Below are 19,677 nucleotides of genomic sequence, written 5' to 3'. Positions count from 1 at the left end.
CCCATGTCCTTACCTATGCTGGTCTATGACCGTAATAAAGATTGATTGATTGATGTCCTTATGCATCCTGTGGCACCAAATAAAACGTTCATACTCGTCAATACAGATTTATTTATTTATTTGGAATATTTCTATACCTCCCCAAACTTGCGTCTCTGGGCAGTTTACAATTAAAATCATTTAAAACATTAAATCAATTAAATAAATCATTTAAAATATTAAAAACATTTAAAACCCAGTATTAACATTATTTAAAACTATAAACTTAATTAACAGCCTGGGTGAATAAATGTGTCTTCAGTGCCTTTTTAAAAGTTGCCAGAGACGGGGAGGCTCTTATTTCAACAGGGAGCGCATCCCAAAGTCCAGGGGCAGCAACGGAGAAGGCCCGTTTCCGAGTAGGCACTAGATGAGTTGGTGGCAGCCGCAGGCGAACCTCTCCAGATGATCTTGGCAGGCGGTGGGTCTCATGGTGAAGAAGACGTTCTCTTAAATACCCGGGGCCTAGGCTGTTTAGGGTTAGGGTTTATTACTTTATAGGTAATAACCAGCACCTTGTAACCCTGGAGGAAGAAGCCGGGGCCTGATTGGGCCACCAGCCTCCCCCAACCAAGTCTCTGTAATACATACCAGGTCTGCCCCTTCATCCAGAATCAAATCATGGATGATTTCAGGTTTATTCTGGGCTGACTTGGCATTACAAAGGAGCAAGACGATGCTCTGTGGGAGCTTAGCATTGCTTTCCAAGGTCAAAGACCTGACTGGACAGCCAGAAGGGGAGACAGCAATTAAGTTTCTGATTCCCTTCCCCTGCAACGGCCTGCTCACCTGTCAACGTTACTCCTTCTATTCCCCACCACCACTGGAATAGCTACCCCATAATCAGTAGACACATCCCCTGTCTCCCAATCTCCAGACAGAACCAGACACATTGAAACTCAACTCATCCAAGATTTCAAAGAGAAGCCCAATTATAATACTCGCTCTCCTTTACACACCCACGAGGGATCTTGAGCCAAACAGCCTGGCTCTCACCCTCATTATCCCCCGAAGTGGCTCCCGCAAATGGGCGACCCCCTTTGGTGTCGCCCCTTTGGTGGTAGGCCTGCCGCCACAGGCAGCATTCGTATAAAGCCCAAAGCTGAACAAGTGACCCGAGGAACTGCTGAGTCACCCAGGAGCTGGTCCCAATCCTGCACACACTCCCCACAGATGTTACCCCGAGGCAGCAGACCCACAGAGGAAGGAGGAGCAGGCAGGCAACAACAGAAGGAGCCCACAGCACCCACCTGGTCTCTCACCTCAGGCAGGACTGGGTGTGGGAAGCAGATGGACTCTACCTCTCCTCTGCTGGGCTCAACCAATAAAGACTCTCCCTCTCCTCTGCTGGGCTCAACCAATGTTCAACCGATACAGATCATTTGTACACAATCCTGATTCCAGATTCTGTGATTCCATGCCCTTATGCATCCCCTTGCACCAAATAAAACATTAATACATGCCTTTAAAGATATATGTATTCGACCAATACAGATCATTCTCACACAATCCAGATTCCAACTTTGTCACGAGCACAGAACAAGAACTACAGATGGTGTTATGTTACGGTTCATTAGGTTAGTCCAGGGGATCCCAACCTTGGGTCCCCAGATATCTGGGGATGATGTGAATTGTAGTCCAGCCACCTCTGGGGGACCCAGAGTTGGGAACTCCTGCATTCGACTGTGCCTTGTGCCAAAATATTTTGGGCTGCAGCCCTGCATGCTGTGTGCAGTGTTGGTTACTTGACAATATAAATGCATGTACTGTATATAAACATATGAAGATATCTGGGGCGGGGGGGGGGGGGGAGATCTGAATAACTGATAGTGTTTATATTTTGAAAGGGAGAATATCTCTCTGCTCCCCCTGCTTTTTTGTTGTTGTTGTTGTTGCTAAAAATCCAGCCTGAAGAAGTGTTCTGATGAACTTGAAAGCTTGTACATTATTTGGTGACCTTATTGTTCCTAATAATGTTATTACAAGATTGTTGCTGAAACTTATTTGTAGTGAACCAACATAGCTACTTGTATTGTTTGTTGTCTTAGACATGGTAAATGAAAGTAAAAGTCTACTTTGAGGTCTAGAATAGTTGGATGTTGTGTTTTTATTCATTTATTCCAGTTTAATATTTTCAAGCCTATGAACCACATCAAATGCCCCAAAAGAATAATTTCTTGCAGGAGTAACCTGACCTGCATAGATCAGAGAAACAGTGGAAAGGTTATGCAACTTTCAGAGAGGATGTTTAGGTATGATCAAAGAGTACTAGTAGCTTTATCTGCCTTTCCCAGTTTGAAATTTGGCTGCTTACAGGGAAAAGATCTGTAGTCTCCTGCTTCTTTGGGAATGTTGTTTGATATTTTTCCTTCTGCTCCTCTGTCCAATGCTACCAATTTTGAGGGACTGTGGATTATAAACCCAGGAAAGGGTGCATACTTTAAACTGATTTAGCTGTAGAAATGCAGTAATTCAGGGGGCAATGGCCAATTGCATATATTGCTGGCATAGAACTGAAAAGGCTATCAAAAACCAGCAAACCTTTTCCCAGATTTGTTCCCAGTAGTCATGCATTAAGAAAATCAACATTTAAGAAAATGTTATTTTTTGAATTTGCCCCTGTTCTTTGTATAGCAACACTGCATAAGATGAGGGGGTCATTTTTGAGATAAATCTGACATCTAGATGTGCATGGGAACATGCACCCCTACGTAAGAAACTTTAATGCAGTTAGATGATGAGACCCTGTTTCAGTGTCAGAGCTAGCCCTTGGTTTCCCCATCTGTGGAATGGGGATTGGAATACCTTCTAACTGCCTGCTCTGTTGATGAATGAGTGTTGAGAGGCTTAATACATTATTGTGTGTGAAGGGCTTTAAGGCCCTGGGATGGATGGAAAGTGCTGTTTAAGAGCTTAGTGGTGCTATTATTAAAGCACTTTATGGAGCTTATGGACTGCAAGGCCTGAAACCAGGGCTACATTCAGCGGCAAAATTCAGGCTGTACAAGAAAGACTTGTTCCCTGCTGTGCTGCTATCCATCTGCATTGACTTACCTTGAATATATGTACCTAAGAAGGACTATTGAGAATGAAAAGCACTTCTTAATTGGGACATCAAGATTCTTTTAAAAGCATTCCCTTTCCTAAATACAGCGGAGATCTCTCAATATTCTGACGGAGAAATCATCTCCAAGATAAACTGGGTTATGACACATGGAGGTGAGTAAAGGAAAAACCCATTACTTAAACTCTAGAACAGCTGTACCATCGCAACTTGGAAGCATTAGAACAGTGATGGGGCTTTCTAAAGCCAGGGGTGCAACCTACATTCTACTGATATCTGTGGCATCCTTTGCCATGCTATTAATTTTCATGAATCTGTATTGTATTCTAAGTGTTTATCTTTAAGGAAAGAGGATTACTTCCTCTTGGATTGTCAATCAGCCTTTTCAGTTATGAAAATGACACTGTTGTTCTTTAAGTGAGAGGCTTGCAAAGTCAGGTGGTTTCCTGAACAGAGATGAAGATATGTCCTGAACAGAGTGAATATTTCCTGAACAGAGGTGAAGGTGTGTCTTGCTAACATATAAAAGCAGTCATTATGCAGTGCAAAATTAAACTAAGCATATTGTCTACATTTGTCTGCATTTTCCATTGTTGCCAGGGCAAAAGTAGGTTTGACTGCAGCAAATCTGAGCATTTAAATATAGTTCTGCTTCAGTCACAGATGGGAAGGAGAAAAGGAGGGGATTCACTTTTAACAGCAAAAGGGGTACAGGTGTGACAGAGGGGAGAATTCTTTCTCCCCCTTTCACAGTAGTGCATCTCCTTCCCTAGACATTTTAAAGTTGTGTGTGGCTGTGAGAAAAGTATCTGGAAAGAGAGCTAGTGTGCAGGTAAGCAGCAAGCAGGGGAGGAGACAGTGGTTCTGCTCTCCTCATCCACATGTTCCATTTTGCTTTTTGAAATGCACCCCCCCCCCACTTTTTCTGCATGCTTGAGGCATGTCTGTGTGAAACCCACAGATCCATTTCCCATTTGCTCTCAATCTTTTCTGGTTTTATTGACTTCCACACAATCTTCTTTCTCACTTAAAAAAAAAGAGCTTGCCCAAAGAATAAGAAATAAGTGACAAGTCAAAGGAAAATTATTTCATACCATACTCTTCCTCTGCAAAAAGAGGGTTACTTTACTATTTCCTGGGGGTTTTCCCCTCCTTGAGAATATCCTATTGCCTTGTGTTTAGTCCACGCATAGTGTATGTGAATAAACTGTTAGTATGCTTTGGAATATGTAGCCAAACAATTTGGTTGTCTAAGTCAGAGATTCTCAACATTGGGGGTCTAGATATTATTGGACTTCAACTCCCATAATCCCCAGCTCCAGTGGCCTTTGGTTGGGGATTATGGAGGTTGAAGTCCAATAACATCTGGAGATCCAACGTTGAGAATCCCTGGTCTAAGTAATATTGGAGTTCCTAAGCCTTGGCCAAATCCCCCAGCTCTCCCCATGCTCTAGGGCTGCTAGACACAGTTCCTGCTGCAAGAGCCCCTGGTGGCGCAGTGGTAAAACTGCCGCCCTGTAACCAGAAGGTTACAAGTTCGATCCTGACCAGGGGCTCAAGGTTGACTCAGCCTTCCATCCTTCCGAGGTCGGTAAAATGAGTACCCAGAATGTTGGGGGCAATATGCTAAATCATTGTAAAACCGCTTAGAGAGCTCCGGCTATAGAGCGGTATATAAATGTAAGTGCTATTGCTATTGCTATTGCTATCTTCCCCTCAACAATCCTGTTGCCACTGCTCCCTTCCCTTAAAGGGTTGCCTGTCATTACCATTGCTGCTCCTCTTCTATCATAGCAGCCTCAAACCAAACTACAGTGGTTCCTCCCTTTTCTGTCTCTGTCCCTTACTTCTTGGCTCCCTCAAAACTACTTTAACAGATCTCATTCATACCCCTGGCACAAATGCACATGAGTTCATTGTTCTCTTTGTTAGTGACATTCAAATAGCCCCTGGTGTTGCTCTTGAGATGCAGTATGGCTCTTAAGTGAGACTGCCCATTGAACTAAAGCTCTGCCCCTTGACCACTGGAAGTTCTGGTCTACACCCCACTCTGATTAATGAGATTTTGCAGTAATACATCTCTGTAAGCACAAGGTCTAGAATCTACCATTTAAATAACAAATGCTGAGTATTTCAGGATGCTGGACTCTGTGCCAAATACAAAATTCTGGGTGGGTTCATACAACTACTGCCTGTCCTGGAAACGGGGGAAATGTCAGTAAAACATTGGCAGGCACGCATGCTCCCAGCCGATGTGATGTCTGAACTTACTCAAGCCCAGTTCCTGCCGTGCTTCTCCTGAGATTCTACTGACTTATGCCACCAAGATCTGAAGTTGGTCTGACAAAGTCTGTAGAATCTTGGTAAGGTGGTGTGGGAACTGACCTTGGGCAGATTTTGATGTCATGCCTGCTGGGAGCACATACTCTTGTGTATCGCATGGGTGGTTGTCATGTGAACATGCCCTTTTGCTTTTCTTTGATGGAAGGGTGGAAACCCAACTTAGACCAGGATTGCTGACTGACCATAAAAACCAAGTATGATCTTCTCCTGTGCTTTGAATGAACATAAGAACAGCCCTGCTGGATCAGGCCCAAGGCCCATCTAGTCCAGCATCCTGTTTCACACAGTGGCCCACCAGATGCCTCTGGGGAACCCACCAGCAAGAAGTGAGGGCAAGCCCTCTCTCCTGCTGTTGCTCCCCTGCAACTGGTATTGAGAGGCATCGTGCCTCTGAGGCTGGAGATGGCCCACAGCCACCAGACTAGTAGCCATTGATAAGAACATAAGCAGGGACGTAGCAAGGTTGGAGTGGGCCCAGAGACAAGATTTTAAAATCTCCCCCCCCCACTGAAGCTCAGCTCATGAAGTAAAGAAATCTTAAATGAGGCTGAATAGTGGTAACAAAAAACATTATATATATCTCTCTTATGTGCCACAATAAAACATCATCCTAAATTATTTTTTTAAAGGTTTTGTAAATTGCGGATGATGCAAGTCATTTAATGGTACTAGAGAAAGACACACTGTTCTGGTAGCTCCAGGTCTTAACACTCACATCAATTTTGGAGGATGAATATAACTGAAGGAAGCCCGGGCTGGTGCGTGGCTGGGGGAGTCAGTCATGTGACTTGCCTCTGGAGGCCCCCCAAGGCAGTGGGCCCCCAGACAACTGTCTCCCTTTGCCCTATTATAGTTATGCCCCTGAACATAAGGCTTGATCGGCAGCCATTCGTAAGCAGTAATGCTAATTTCTATGCCATGAAAACTTGACCTGCTGGTTTCATGCAGAGCAAGCTGCTGGTGAAAGTGCAGGAGCAGTTGAAGCCAGGTTTCTATTGTCAGTTGGGGATCTTCTGTTAGGAGGAAATATCCCACTGTTCTACTGTTACTCTGCAGAAGTCAAATCTTTGTTTAGCCCCATCCTTTAACATGGAATCCTATATGTCCTTTCTCAGAAGCAAACCCACAGTTTCCAGTGGTGCACGAGAGTAAGTGTTCGCAGTCTGATTTCTGGATGAGGGATTTCATCATAGCGATTTTGCAGGTGACCAGCATTCACTTCCCAACAGGCCGGATAACCAGACAACAGACTTAAATTTGTTTAACAGTCATTGCTTCTTCCCCGGAAATCCTAGCATTTGTTATTCTGTGAAAAGAGGGGGAACTAGGAATCTAAGAGAATTCTCGGTGGCTCACTGATACAATTCCCTGGTATCTCTGCAGGGAGCTCTGAAAATTAAAGTTGTATAAAACTGATATGAAAATAAGGTCCAACTGGCCAGATTACCTGGGTTGATTGTCCAGATAAGCTATCAGGATTAGGTGAGGCAAGTGTGACAGCCATCACACAAAACACGCCTTGTAATGATAGCTCTCGATTTCTGTAAATTTCTGGACCTAGGTTCTCCAGGATACTTCCTATTTCATGACTCGGTTTGCAGATCCTATTGCTGAAGTTTAACAGGCCAGTTCTATGCATGTTTACTTTAGAAATAAGATCTAAGTAAATTAGATGAGTAGTGCTCACTTCTAAAGAAGCATGTAACTGGGCAGAGAACTGCTGTCTAGACAATACTTCCTGGGGATAAAGTCCCATTGATCTCAGTAGGCCTTACTTCTGAGTATGTATGTGTAAGATATGTGGAAGCCCTGGCTGAACTATGGAATACAGTGATGGCCCATGGGCAGTAGGCACAATAGTTCCCAAGTACCTTCTTCCTTCTCAAGTTGCTAAGGTCACTCCTTGGTTTTCCTTGGAATGAGGAGCCATAAACCAAGCTGGATGACAGCCAGAGAAGCTCTTCTCATGATCAAGTGGGAAGGGCTACCCTCTTTTGTGGGGAGGAAGCCAGAAGCTCTTACCTCCCCACAGACAATCCTCCCTGGGTCCCTGGGCAGGCAGATCGCCCACCCAGACGAACGGCGGCTCTCCTGCCATTCGCCCACACCTCGCCTGGCAGCTCCGGGGGTCAGGTGAAGGGAAGTGCCGCTGGATTGCGCCCTGTTCCCCTGGAGCCCCAGTAATGCACCGCGTGAGTGCACGGTGCATTTCTGGGATCCCCCTCCCAACAAGTGTGTCCGCTGTGGTTGCAAGCAGCCACGGCTTACACACGATCCGAAAAACGAGGAGCAATTTTTAACAGGACAGTTCTGTTAAATAACTGTTCTGGTTAACAGGACAATTCCCTAATTAATAATGAGCTCTAGAAATTGTGAAGTGTTTCTAGGACATAATCCAGTGTAACCAGTACACGCATTAAATTGTCCTGTAACATCTTTAGGTTCCCTTCCCCGTTCTGTGATGATGTAGAATAAGAATCATGACATATGTTTCTGATCCAGCTGGAGTATGTACCACCACAAAGGCCGATGGAATCCTTCCTCCCCTCTCTCTGGATCATTATACTCTGCTTGCCATATGGGTCTCCTGCTTCTTTCAATTTCCATTCTGCTTTTATAAAATAGAACATTGCATCAAGTCTGCCCAGTTGCTTCATATTTATTTGCTCACTTTCCCCTTCTCCTTTAGAGCTAACAGCTGTACTTTTATTTGGTGTGTGTGTGTGTGTGTGTGTGTGTGTCAAATCTTGATTTGCTGCTTCCTAATCTTCTGTTTCAGATTAGGCATGTAAGTATGTCTGATTCTTGAAATGTAAAAGTATATTTTTATAAAGAAACATTTAGATCTAGCTTGTAAGGAGAGCTATTTTTAAAAGTACATTTAGATAGTACTCAGCATAATCCTATAATAGATAGACTTAATTATTTTGCACATGCTCTCGCAAAGCTTCAGGCTTGGCAGAGAAATACTGACTGTCAGCTAGAACATATTATCTTGGTCTTGCAAAGTAAAGTTTTTGCAAAATCCAGTGGCACATGCATAAGTCAGATGCCACTCTTTGCTTACAGAATTAATAAATACAGATGTGTGATACTGGGGATAGAAGAGTTGCAAAAAGAGCATGTTATTTAGGGAAGTTTTGTAGTGGTGGGCAGTGTAACCATTCCTGCCAGAACTTCATATTAGCAAAACGGAATGAATCCAGCCCAGCTCTCCTTTCCTTCAACTGGGTACAAGAGTGACATTTTAAGGGGGGCTGGGAAAGTCTGTTCACTTGCAGTTGTGGTGTATATAATTGCAGTTAGTGGTGTATATAATTGTCTAGCATAGCATATAACATATTTTTATACCTTTAATGGCTTAGTTTAGGAAGCGCTGGGACCATTTATTAATGGACAAGCTTATCCTATGCATCAAGAGATCACAGACGCATTTGTTTCATGCAAAGCCTGAAACATTCCACACACCATGGTATCCATTTTTTTGAGTGTCAGTCATACATCTCGGATACCCCCCACCCCCCATTACAGGATTTTTTTTATCTGCTAAGACAACTGCTAACTACAGTTTGAAGATGATGTGATTCTGTTCTCTTATGCATCCTAACTAAACTTCTTGTGCTTTTTTGTTTGTTTAATTTGGGCTGTGCTTAACCTGGGTTTATTGTATTCTAAAGCATTCAGTATGGAAGTGATGGGAGGAGAGTTGGTCTTGTGGTGGCAAGCATGAATTGTCCTCTTTGCTAAGCAGGGCCCACCCAGGTTTGCATTTGAATGGGAGACTACCTGTTTGAGCACTGTAAGATATTCCCCTCAGGAGATGCAGCCGCTCTGGGAAGAGCATTTGCATGCTTGCATGCAGAAGGTTCCAAGTTCCCTCCCTGGCATTTCCAACATAAGGCTGAGAGAGACTCCTGCCTGCAAGCAAGGAGAAGTCGCTGCCAGTCTGTGTAGATAATACTGAGTTAAATGGACCAGTGGTTTGATTCAGTATAAGGTAGCTTCCTAGGTTCCTAAAATAAAGTTTTAAAACATTTGCCAAGGACAGAGGTTAAACAGTTTGTGGCACCAGATCAGCTTGGAGGACAAATTCCTTTAAAACTGGTTGTGTCCCAGCCAAAGCAATGGAATTGGCAGGTATGTGCAGTTGCATTCTTGAATGGCATACCTGCTTGAAGAGTGACGGACTGTAGACTTAAAATCAGTGGATTCCTAGAGAGACTACATATACATTCATTCCTCCCCACCACTAGGGTTCTGTTCTGGCAAAATCTCACTGTTGGCAAATTCATGGTTGGCGAGGCATTAAAGTCTATGGGAGACAGGGTTAGGGGAACTATGACTGCAAAAAGACCTAAAAATAAGGGGGGAAATACCAAAAAAATGCTAACCCCCACCCCCAAATCCTGTAATGTTGCCAAGAGTCAGCAAGAAGAATGAACAGATCGAACCTCTGGAAATTCCCTCCCCCTCCCATCACTCAAAGGCATTTTAAATTGGCAAGGATGACAAGGTCAGCAGGGGTCGCTAAGAGGAATGAGCAGACTGAACCTCTGAACCCCCCCCAATCGCTGAAACCCCCCATCACTAAAAACAACAACACCCTTTCCAACCACGAATACTTGGGTTGCGGCTGGCAAGACCTGTCACAATTTCCTATTCGGATATACTCAAAACCATGGTTGACAAGGGATGACTGTACTTGTGAATCTGTATGTACAACAGCCAGATCCCAGTGCTCTCTTGCGCTCTCTCAGCTGTCCCTAGTCTACTGATTTGGGAAAGGATGAGAAGCCATATGACAGTGACGCATTGCTCCTCAGTTCCCCAAAAATGGACAATGCAATGGGAGTGGGTGGGGTTGTTGAGAAGCAAATGATGTGATTCCAACAATTCTCCCTGGGAAAAGAATTTTTGTACTTGTGAATTGCTGGACTCTGATGCATTTAAAGTCTTCTCTTTTTAGCAGCCACGTGACATGAAAAACTTTTAGCAAATGAAACCTTCCCCTAACATGGAAAGTGATGGGAGAAGTTTCACCTGCTTTATTTCTGCAGGTTAGACTGTTAAAGGCAAAGGGGAAATGCTGAATAATAGGTGCAACAGATGGGTGCCATAAAAGTGTGTATATGGCAAGCCCTCAGTGAGTTAACACCTTGACTACAGCTACTCCTGGTTTATCTTTCCTGGAATAAACCAAGTCAGATGAGAAAAATGCAGCAGTCTGACCTAACTGTCAAGAGATATTACTGGACAGTCAGGGAAAGGAAGAGCAAACAGAACTCCGTGTATCATGCCTATAGCGGTGTTAGTGTGACACCGCTATAGTTCTTTGTGTTCTGAGAGTTCTGAGAGTTCTTTGTGTTCTGAACAAAAAACAAGACCCCAGTCCAGAATAAAACTAAATTTTCTCTCTGAATGACTTTTGCCAGTTAAGTGTCTATACTCTTACTGTCTGTAATTCTGTTGTTGCTAAGTTAAGGAAAGAAGAGTATGTACAGAAACTGGGATGTGTGTAGTGTGAGAAGGTAGCATAGGGTCTGTGAGAAACACAGTTGTGCACCTTTTTTTTTGTTTTGGTTGTTTTGTTTGCTGGTGGGGTTCCTATGCCTTCATCATGTATGTGGCAAGAAGAAATTAAGCAGGTGTAGCCTTACCGAGCATGTAGGAAAGCTGATCTTGTGGTAGCAAGCATGACTTGTTCCCTTAACTAAGCAGGGTCCGACCTGGTTGCATATGAATGGGAGACTAGAAGTGTGAGCACTGTAAGATATGCCACTCTGGAAAGAGCAGAAGGTTCCAAGTTCCCTCCCTGGCATCTCCAAGATAGGGCTGAGAGAGATTCCTGCCTGAAACCTTGGAGAAGCCGCTGCCAGTCTGTGAAGACAATACTGAGCTAGATAGACCAATGGTCTGACTCAGTATATGGCAGCTTCCTATGTACAAGCAGTGATCAAAAAAGCTTTACCATTTCAATTACTGCTACTTAAATCACTGTTAAAAATCTAGGAGACCTACTAGGGAAATATTTGACAACCTTAATGACAGAGGGGCAGGGATTTGTAGGACCCAGAATTCCCCTAACTGTGCTCTGAACGACATAAGTTTCCTCCTCCCTGGATTTTGAGCCTTCAGCACACACTGAAGAAGACAATTTTCAAGCTACTTCCTGAAGCTGTTACTTTGTCAATGATGTACCTTTTCTTTAAAAATCAAATGAAATCAAATGAACACATATGTCTAAGGGCCAGTCATTTTGATCCTGGCATGATATACTGTGGTCATGCACCTTCCTTACAGGAATATTACTGTAAAGTGTGCCATAAATTCTTCTGAAATAGCTCTATGGTACATTTTATGTAGTTCACCCTCTCTTAAAAGGTAAATAGAGCTGTCAGGTATCTTTAAATCCATGTCTGAATCTGGAGATGAGGTGGCAGTGGCTTCTTCTGTGCTCTTCCCCATCTGCTGTGAAGCAGAACTCCATGTATGTCATGCAGCAGATGGGAAAATAGGTTAAAGATGTTTTAGGTCCCTCACCTCCTGATTCAGCAGCAGATTTAAAGGTAACGAGGAATTCTCTGGCTTTCAGCCTGAAAACAGAAGTAATAAAAGTTACTTAATGTAATTTTCTAGACGTGATTGAGGAAGAGAGAGAAAGAGAAGATGGCTTGCTTGAAGCTGCACTGGAATAGAATACACACATCTTTCCAGATGAGCTTTGCCTTGCTTCTAATCCTAGCAGAGCTGTATGAAATAGGGCTTAGACAGACAATGCACCAGGTGGCAGTAATTTGACCTTACAGAAAGTAGTGCAGCTGTTTAAATTGCTTGTCTGATTAGCATGAGGAAGAAGTGTGCTAAGAAGGGATTGGGGCAGAGAGAAGATGCCCATTTGGTGTGGGATCAAAAGCGGTAAGGGGAAAGCACCAGACGTTCTGTCTTTTGCTGACTAAACATATGTTGCTGAGGCTACTGGTGAATTCTGGGAGAAAGGCTAAGCAGTACAGCCTGTTATCTAGTCCATCAGTATATGGGTTCCTTTGAAACTAGTGGTCTGAGGACTCTGCAAAATGTCCATCAAGGAGTTACAGTGCCTTCTCTATAGGGGCAGTGGATGCTTCTGGGTGTTTTGTAGCCTTTTGTACCATAAATATTAGAGTAGGTATAACACAGATGAAAATTAACACACATATAAAGACTGTTGCTATTAATATGGCTGTAGTGCATGATCATATAAATGCATGTATTTTCTGCACTCCATGAGTAAATACACTTTTCCATCCCAACATGCATGCCCTGTTGGATTAGACCAGGGGTTCCCAATTTTGGGTCCCTAGATGTTGGACTACAACTCCCATCACTGCATGAACTTTGGCCATTATGGCTGGTTATGAAGGGAGTTGTAGCCTAATATCATCTGAAGACCCAAACTTGGGAACTGCTGGTCTAGGAAGGCTCATGTACTCTACCAGCAACAAGCATCCAGCAGCCTTGGGAAGCTTCGAAGGCAGGCATGAAGCTGATAGTCATCCCCTCTTGTTTAGTCCTAGTTTCTGTTTAGTAGATACCTACTGCCTCTATCCATGGAAACCTTATTGAACTATTGCGGTTTATGGTCTGTTCTCTACAAAGGGGATCCTGGGACTTTTTGGGATATTCCTAGTTTGTAATTTGCTTTAGCAGATTAACACATGTTCCTAGCAAAAGCCACACCTGTGAGCTTCCTCTTCCATGGCTAATGTCTTCAAGGGTGTGTCTGTGTGTGATTTAAGCATCTGGGACAGGCAGTGAGAGAGTGTTATCTCCTGTGCTATAGGAATAGTGACATTTTGAGTTGGAAAAGCCTAACCGGTGAACTGTGGTAATCGGCATTAAGAAAAATAGTTGAAGATTCCCAAAGGATTATTAAAAAGCATGTACATGTGGCCAGGTATGCTATTAGGCACAGACCTGGAGGCCTGAGTCAGTGTGTCCACTCTCCTAGAGGGCCCCATGATTTCCCCCAAGGGAAAAGTGGGTCCTTCTTACATTTCTGGAATGGATTGTCCTAGAGTTCTGAAATTTGGTGCAGATATAGGACAGGTTTATTAGGACTCTATGTATTGATTTTGAAGCAGATCAGTCTGTTGACTTTAAATTAGTTTTTGAATGTTTTTAAAAGCTTCAAAAAAAGTCCTATACGTGACTTTTTTCATGGCAGAAAATTACAAAAACTTTTGGAACTAAAGTTGTCACCTGCCCCCGGACTATCATTCCATTCCCATGTGAAGGATTCTGCCCTTTGTTTTTATAGAAAAGTGCAATATGCCCCACCCTTTGCCTAACCCTTTACACTTCCAGAATGGCTGGGCTTAGCGTTTTGAGATTGGCACACATGTAGTCCACCATGTACACCAAGCCAGCGTGGTGTAGTGGTTAGAGTGCTGGACTAGGACCGGGGGACCCAAGTTCAAATCCGCATTCAGCCATGAAACTAGCTGGGTGACTCTGGGCCAGTCACTTCTCTCTCAGCCTAACCTACTTCACAGGGTTGTTGTGAAAGAGAAACTCAAATATGTAGTACACAGCTCTGGGCTCCTTGGAGGAAGAGCGGGATATAAATGTAAAAATAATAAGAATAAAGAATAATAAAGATGGCAGAACTCTGTGTGTTTTTATTTCAAGGAAATTTGTCAATCCTGTTGTTTTTAATGATTCCCCCCCCCCAACTGTTGTAAAGCTATCAGATATAGTTAAAGTGGTCCCTCGACTTACAAACTACTCGACATAAGTATTTTTCGAGTTACAAATGGCAGTTTTAGATCCGGTTTTAGATGCGGTTTTTTTCGACTTACAAATTTTTAGATGGGGTTTCCTCGACTTACAAATTTTTAGATGGGGTTTCCTCGACTTACAAATTTTACATGCGGTTTCCTTGACTTGCCTGCCTGTTTACTGCCTGTTTATTCTTGAAAAGAAATGTTCCTGTGCAGTTTGCAAGCCTTACTGGGGGTCTGGGTCTTTTTTCTAGGCTCCGGAACGCATTAATCCATTCCCAATGCATTCCTATGGGAAACCGCTTTTCGACTTACGAATTTTTCGACTTACAAATGTGCATTCGGAACGGATTAATTTCGTAAGTAGAGGGACCACTGTATCTCTATCCATAGAGTATTTCACATCTAGTGAAAGTGGAACTGTTACATCTCAATAAACAAAACTTTTTAAAAAACAGATGCACTATGCTTAAGTTGGTTTGTGATCCAAAAGGTCTGCATGAGAACTTTGAAGCAAGGGGCATGTGTTGTGGTATTAACCCTGCCCCCCCTCCTTATGAATGCACTATATGTCCAAGTTGGCTTTGTATATGAACTGTGGAGCAAGGGACACATGTTGTGTCCCAGTTAGTTTGTGAATGGTCAGTAAGCTGTGTGAATCCATTGGGGCTTGCATAGTTTTATTGTTTGTTTTTGGCAAATTCACTCTGGCCCAGATCTGTGGGTTTGTGAATGATCAGGAAGATATATGGATCCTTTGAGGTTTGTGAAGTCCTTTCCCCCCAAAACTCACTCCGGCCCACACCTGTAGGTTTGTGGTGGAATGTGTATACATATGGAAAGGATGCTTATTTTGCAGGGTTCATTAGGCCCAGGGTCCAAAATTACCTAGTTGCACCTCTGCATATGGTTTTTGGCTTTAAGAGTGTGATTCCCTCTTCTCAGGGAATTGTAGTTCATGCTGTGCAGTACTAACAGTTTCTGGCACCCTCCACAAACCAATGTTTTCTACAACCTTGTTCATTACAGCAGATGGGGGAGGGGACAGATCATGGAACTGTGAGGGCAGGGGGGCAGATAGATGAAGCTGTGACTGCTTCATCTGATTCATTAGCAGATTTAAAGGTAAAATCTGCATGTTAAAATGGGATCTCTAAATTGCAATGGGCAATCCTACAGTGGGATAGGAGGCTGCTGTAAGAGTCGGAGAGGGTGGGACCCAGATTATAAGGCTTTCCATGTCTATTCACAGTGCTCTGTTCCTGTGTTGTTTCTAATGAACTATCCTCACAAATACACCCTCTCTCTTGCACACGTGTACACTCCCCCCACCCCCCCAGCACCTGCCTACCTACACCAGATATAAAGACAGGCCAAGACTCTTTTTGTATCTTTACCATTGTGCAGAAGAGTGAATTTTGGCAGGTTCTGTGTGTCATGGAGGGTCTGTGGGTAAGATGAACTGCACCTCCTCCAATTCCCTCTTCCGCCCAGCTCTTAAAGGCACACACCCTGTCTCTTTTTGGGTGTGGCCACTATGTCTCTCTCAATGTAAACCAGTTTGGAAGAGGAGTTAAATTTTCTAGCATCATTCCTTGTTGGGTTCTCTGGAGATGTAATTGTCCTAAGGCAGGGGCTGTTTTCATTTTGCTGTCATAATCTTGTTACCATATTGTACTCTTTAAGAGATCAACTAGCTACATCTATAAAAATAGCCATCGCTGTTGCTTTACTTACCTGTCCTTCATGCACAAAGCAAAAACATTTTTTTAAATCCCCATTTCAGTAGCTGTGAGCCAAAGGTGGATAAGATTAAGCTGGGTGGGTTAAAGTGGCTGGACCTAGTAGAAATTGGTGGCATTGCAACACCCCTGGGATAAAGTCAGACACTCCTTCTCAACTTGCAAGCTCTGGCTGCATCTGGACTCTTTTTTTTTTGCTCTGACCTGAGCAAAGGAAACCGAACGTAATGAAACAACTATGTACTAGGAAGCTGTCGGTACATATTTCTTTCCTATAAGAAATTTATGATGAGAGCAGCTAGTTTGCCTTAATCTTTTCTTTTCCTGCCTTTTGTTTTTGCACATAGAATATTGTTGAGTGGGAGACCGGGGTGGAGGTGGGGGCCAGTTCCCAACAAAATGCCTGAAATACGTTTAGTCTGTCTGGGTATTAGAGAGATTATGATTCATACTGTGAGAATTTGTCAGGATTTGTGTGCTTTTTAGAAAGGATTAAGTTGGCGAAATTGATACTGTAAATGCTGTCTAGCTGCATCATTATGTTGTGTGTCTGGGACTGTTTTAATTTTTCTCTTTGTATGGATATTTTGCCTTGCCACTGCGATTGTGATAGGCTTTCTCTGGAAAAAAAAAAGCTATCTAAATGGTGTGTGTTTTGGGGGTAGGCTGAGGGAGGAGGATAATAATTTGCCATTTAAGAATGTTGATTTGAACATTCTCTGTAGCTCTCAAGGAGAAAATTACAGTGGTTCAGGTGGATTGTATGACTAAGTTGGATGCAAAAATGTATGGCAGCTGACTAATTGGGGTGCCAGCACCTTCATAGTGCTCTTCCCCAATCTGCTCAGTAGTTGAAAGCCTGGAGTTGTTTGTCTCCCTGGAACTAGAAAGACAAAGTATTGGCAACAGATAAGGAGAACTCATGAAAACCTGTCTGGTGAGCAATTAGAGGACTGAGAATAAGTTGAGCTAATTTAAAGAGATATTGTAGACTTTTAAAATAGATGGCTTGCATTTTTGTTTGTTTTTCATGAACCGTTTATTCCTGATAGTGTTCTTAAGAGTTTATTTTAAAGGATAGCCTCCATGTTACTATTATTATTAGTTTTGATTATATCTAGTATCCTTCCTTCCATGGTAGAATTCATGGCTGCATATATTAGGTTCCCAGGAGCTCTTCTACCCAGGCACTGATCAAGTCCAGACCTGCTTACAGCGATCCTGCTGCATTTTGTGCCTTTAGATCATGTCCTTGGGCTTGGTGCTTTTGACATTGCTAACTAAATATGCCATAGTTTCTGCAAGAATATGGATTCTCTGAACTGGTGATGATCATTAAAAGTCAGAAGTGTTGACTTGCCCTGAGGGCAACTTCAATAGAGCAGTTTCTGTTCCATACTCAAACTCCAAAAATAGGAGACACTGTAGAACTGTTGAGGAATCTCTTGTCCTAAAAAAGGAGATGGAATAAGAAGCAGCTTCTTGCAATATGAGAGATGAGACCTTTTTTGCGTCTGTTGCGAACAATGTATGGTTGCAAAAGGGACTTCATTGTATATATTTGGGGAGTGCATGCTAGGCTTGGGTTAGATTTGCCAGGGAATTATTCTGTTTCCTCTGGAGATGGCTTTGGAAACTATTATTGAAAAGTGGTATATAAATGTTAGTAGTAGTATCGGGCTTGGCATTCAGGGTTGATTAGGCATATGACATCTCTCCTCCCTCCCGCTACTTTAGAAATCTCCCCCCCCAAAAAAACCCAAAATGCCCTTTATATGATATTTATTTCGGGATATTTTATCCATTAGGAACCTGCCCATTGATGATTCTGCCACTGTGTACATAGGCTCACAGATGAAAAATGCATTTGCAGTAGGTTTCTGCCCATATATTTTGAGTTAACATGGTTGGAGGGCAGCAACCTTTTATCTAAAATGTGGAGCAATCATGGGTGCTTTCCAGATTACACCCTGCAACAGTGTCACTATGTGTCTGTTAAGTGGGCTTCTGTACTGCCTGTGTTTTGACATCGCAGTCCCTGTGCTGTCAGCAAGGTGCTGTTTAGTAGTGTGCACGGATCGGTTCGGAGGCCATTCCACTGGCCTCCGAACCGATCCGGACAAGGGGTGGTTTTGGTTCGGGAGGGTTGGGGTGGGGGGTTCCATTAAGGGCGGGGGGGGCTTTACTCACCCCTCCCGCGCTTTGCTGCTCTGGCGCCATAATTATTTTTAAAAATGCGCCGCAGAATTGCTCGTTGCTTGCCGCTCCGGGGCTCCTTCTTGACTTCAAAATCGGGCGGCAGGATACTTCCCTGCCGCCCCCGAAGCCCCCTCAAGCCATTTGAGCTCTTGAAATCTTGCCCGGACCGAGTGCTAAAGCGCTCGGGCGGGCGGCGGGGAGATGTCTGTCCGTCCACCCGCCCCCTTCCCTGCCTTCTGCGAAGTGCAGGGAGCCTTCTGCGCGCGCGTGCGCAGAAGGCTCCCTGCTTCTGCGCACGCGCACGCAGAAGGCTCCCTGCACTTCGCAGAAGGCAGGGAAGGGGGCGGGTGGACGGACAGACATCTCCCCGCCGCCCGCCCGAGCGCTTTAGCACTCGGTCCGGGCGAGATTTCAAGAGCTCAAATGGCTTGAGGGGGCTTCGGGGGCGGCAGGGAAGTATCCTGCCGCCCGATTTTGAAGTCAAGAAGGAGCCCCGGAGCGGCAAGCAACGAGCAATTCTGCGGCGCATTTTTAAAAATAATTATGGCGCCAGAGCAGCAAAGCGCGGGAGGGGTGAGTAAAGCCCCCCCCGCCCTTAATGGAACCCCCCACCCCAGTGCCGAGCCGCAGGTCCACGGTCCGGTGCACACCCCTAGTGCTGTTCACATTTCCAATGCTGCTTTTCGCATTTTATCCTTGCATTTTAGTCCTACAACATTTCATTCATTCATCACATTTATATACCGCCCAAACTTTCGTCTCACATTGCATGTGTGTCACAAAAAAGCTGTATTTTCCCATTATAGGAGGGTTGTGCAAGCTATTTACATTTTCAAAACAATCCTGCCAAGCTGAAGCATTTTATTGCTGAACAGCATGTAATCTGGAAAGCGCCATGGCAAAGTTGAAATTGAATTCTTCTTGCATTTCTGTCTGTAAGGCAGATTCTTTCTCAGTCTAGCATTCTAGCCTTAGGCAGGCTTGTCATCAGCCTAGTGTCACCTCTGTAATGGTTCAGCATTAACAGCCTGTAGTTACAGAACCCTGACACTCTTCCTGATGAGACATGTAGCAGCACAGAGTAAAAGCCTTGGGGAGTTTGGGGAATTCAGAAAGAGAGAGAGACTTGGTCATACAATTGCAGATTTCCTTGAAGATTTTGTGATTGGGCAGGGCACAAATAAATCAGTGATGTTTGTTATGTGAACAGTGACTTGGGAAGCAATTCCATAAAAATGTACATTTAGAAAAATCAGTTAGGATTGTCTGCTTTCCTCGGGACAGTTACATGAACAAGATCCAACAGTGATCTCAGACTTCTTTTATTGGAGAAGCAAAAAGGGAAATTAATTTCTCTAATGATGGTACTTCTTTTTTTCTTTTCCTAACCAATTGATATTTGCCTAGAATTGCCTGTTAACTACAGGATTGCACAAAGTTAATTATTCACTTTTGTATCTATGACTATCCTCTTCTGACATGTCAGCAGAGAGAGGACAATGTGACTCCTGTCTTGCTGTGTTTTGCACAT

At 43.7% G+C, this 19,677-nt stretch overlaps 1 protein-coding gene across 5 annotated transcripts in view; it reads left to right on the top strand.

Moving 5' to 3' along the window:
- MYLK (myosin light chain kinase) overlaps positions 1 to 19,677 on the top strand; it is a 359,252-nt gene that overhangs the window by 64,212 nt on the left and 275,363 nt on the right. The window contains exon 1 of one of the 5 annotated variants that reach the window (XM_053251743.1): positions 12,301 to 12,361. The exons of the other annotated variants lie outside the window; for them this stretch is intronic. Coding sequence (XP_053107718.1) covers positions 12,334 to 12,361 — 28 coding nt within the window. The 5' untranslated portion in view covers positions 12,301 to 12,333. Of the gene's footprint in view, positions 1 to 12,300; positions 12,362 to 19,677 lie in introns of those variants that run through there. 5 annotated transcript variants of the gene reach the window in all.

This window comes from Hemicordylus capensis, chromosome 1, assembly GCF_027244095.1.
Source record: "Hemicordylus capensis ecotype Gifberg chromosome 1, rHemCap1.1.pri, whole genome shotgun sequence".
Taxonomy (NCBI): domain Eukaryota; kingdom Metazoa; phylum Chordata; class Lepidosauria; order Squamata; family Cordylidae; genus Hemicordylus; species Hemicordylus capensis.
Note: the sequence above shows the minus strand (reverse complement) of the source record. Positions and strands in the feature narration are given on the sequence as shown.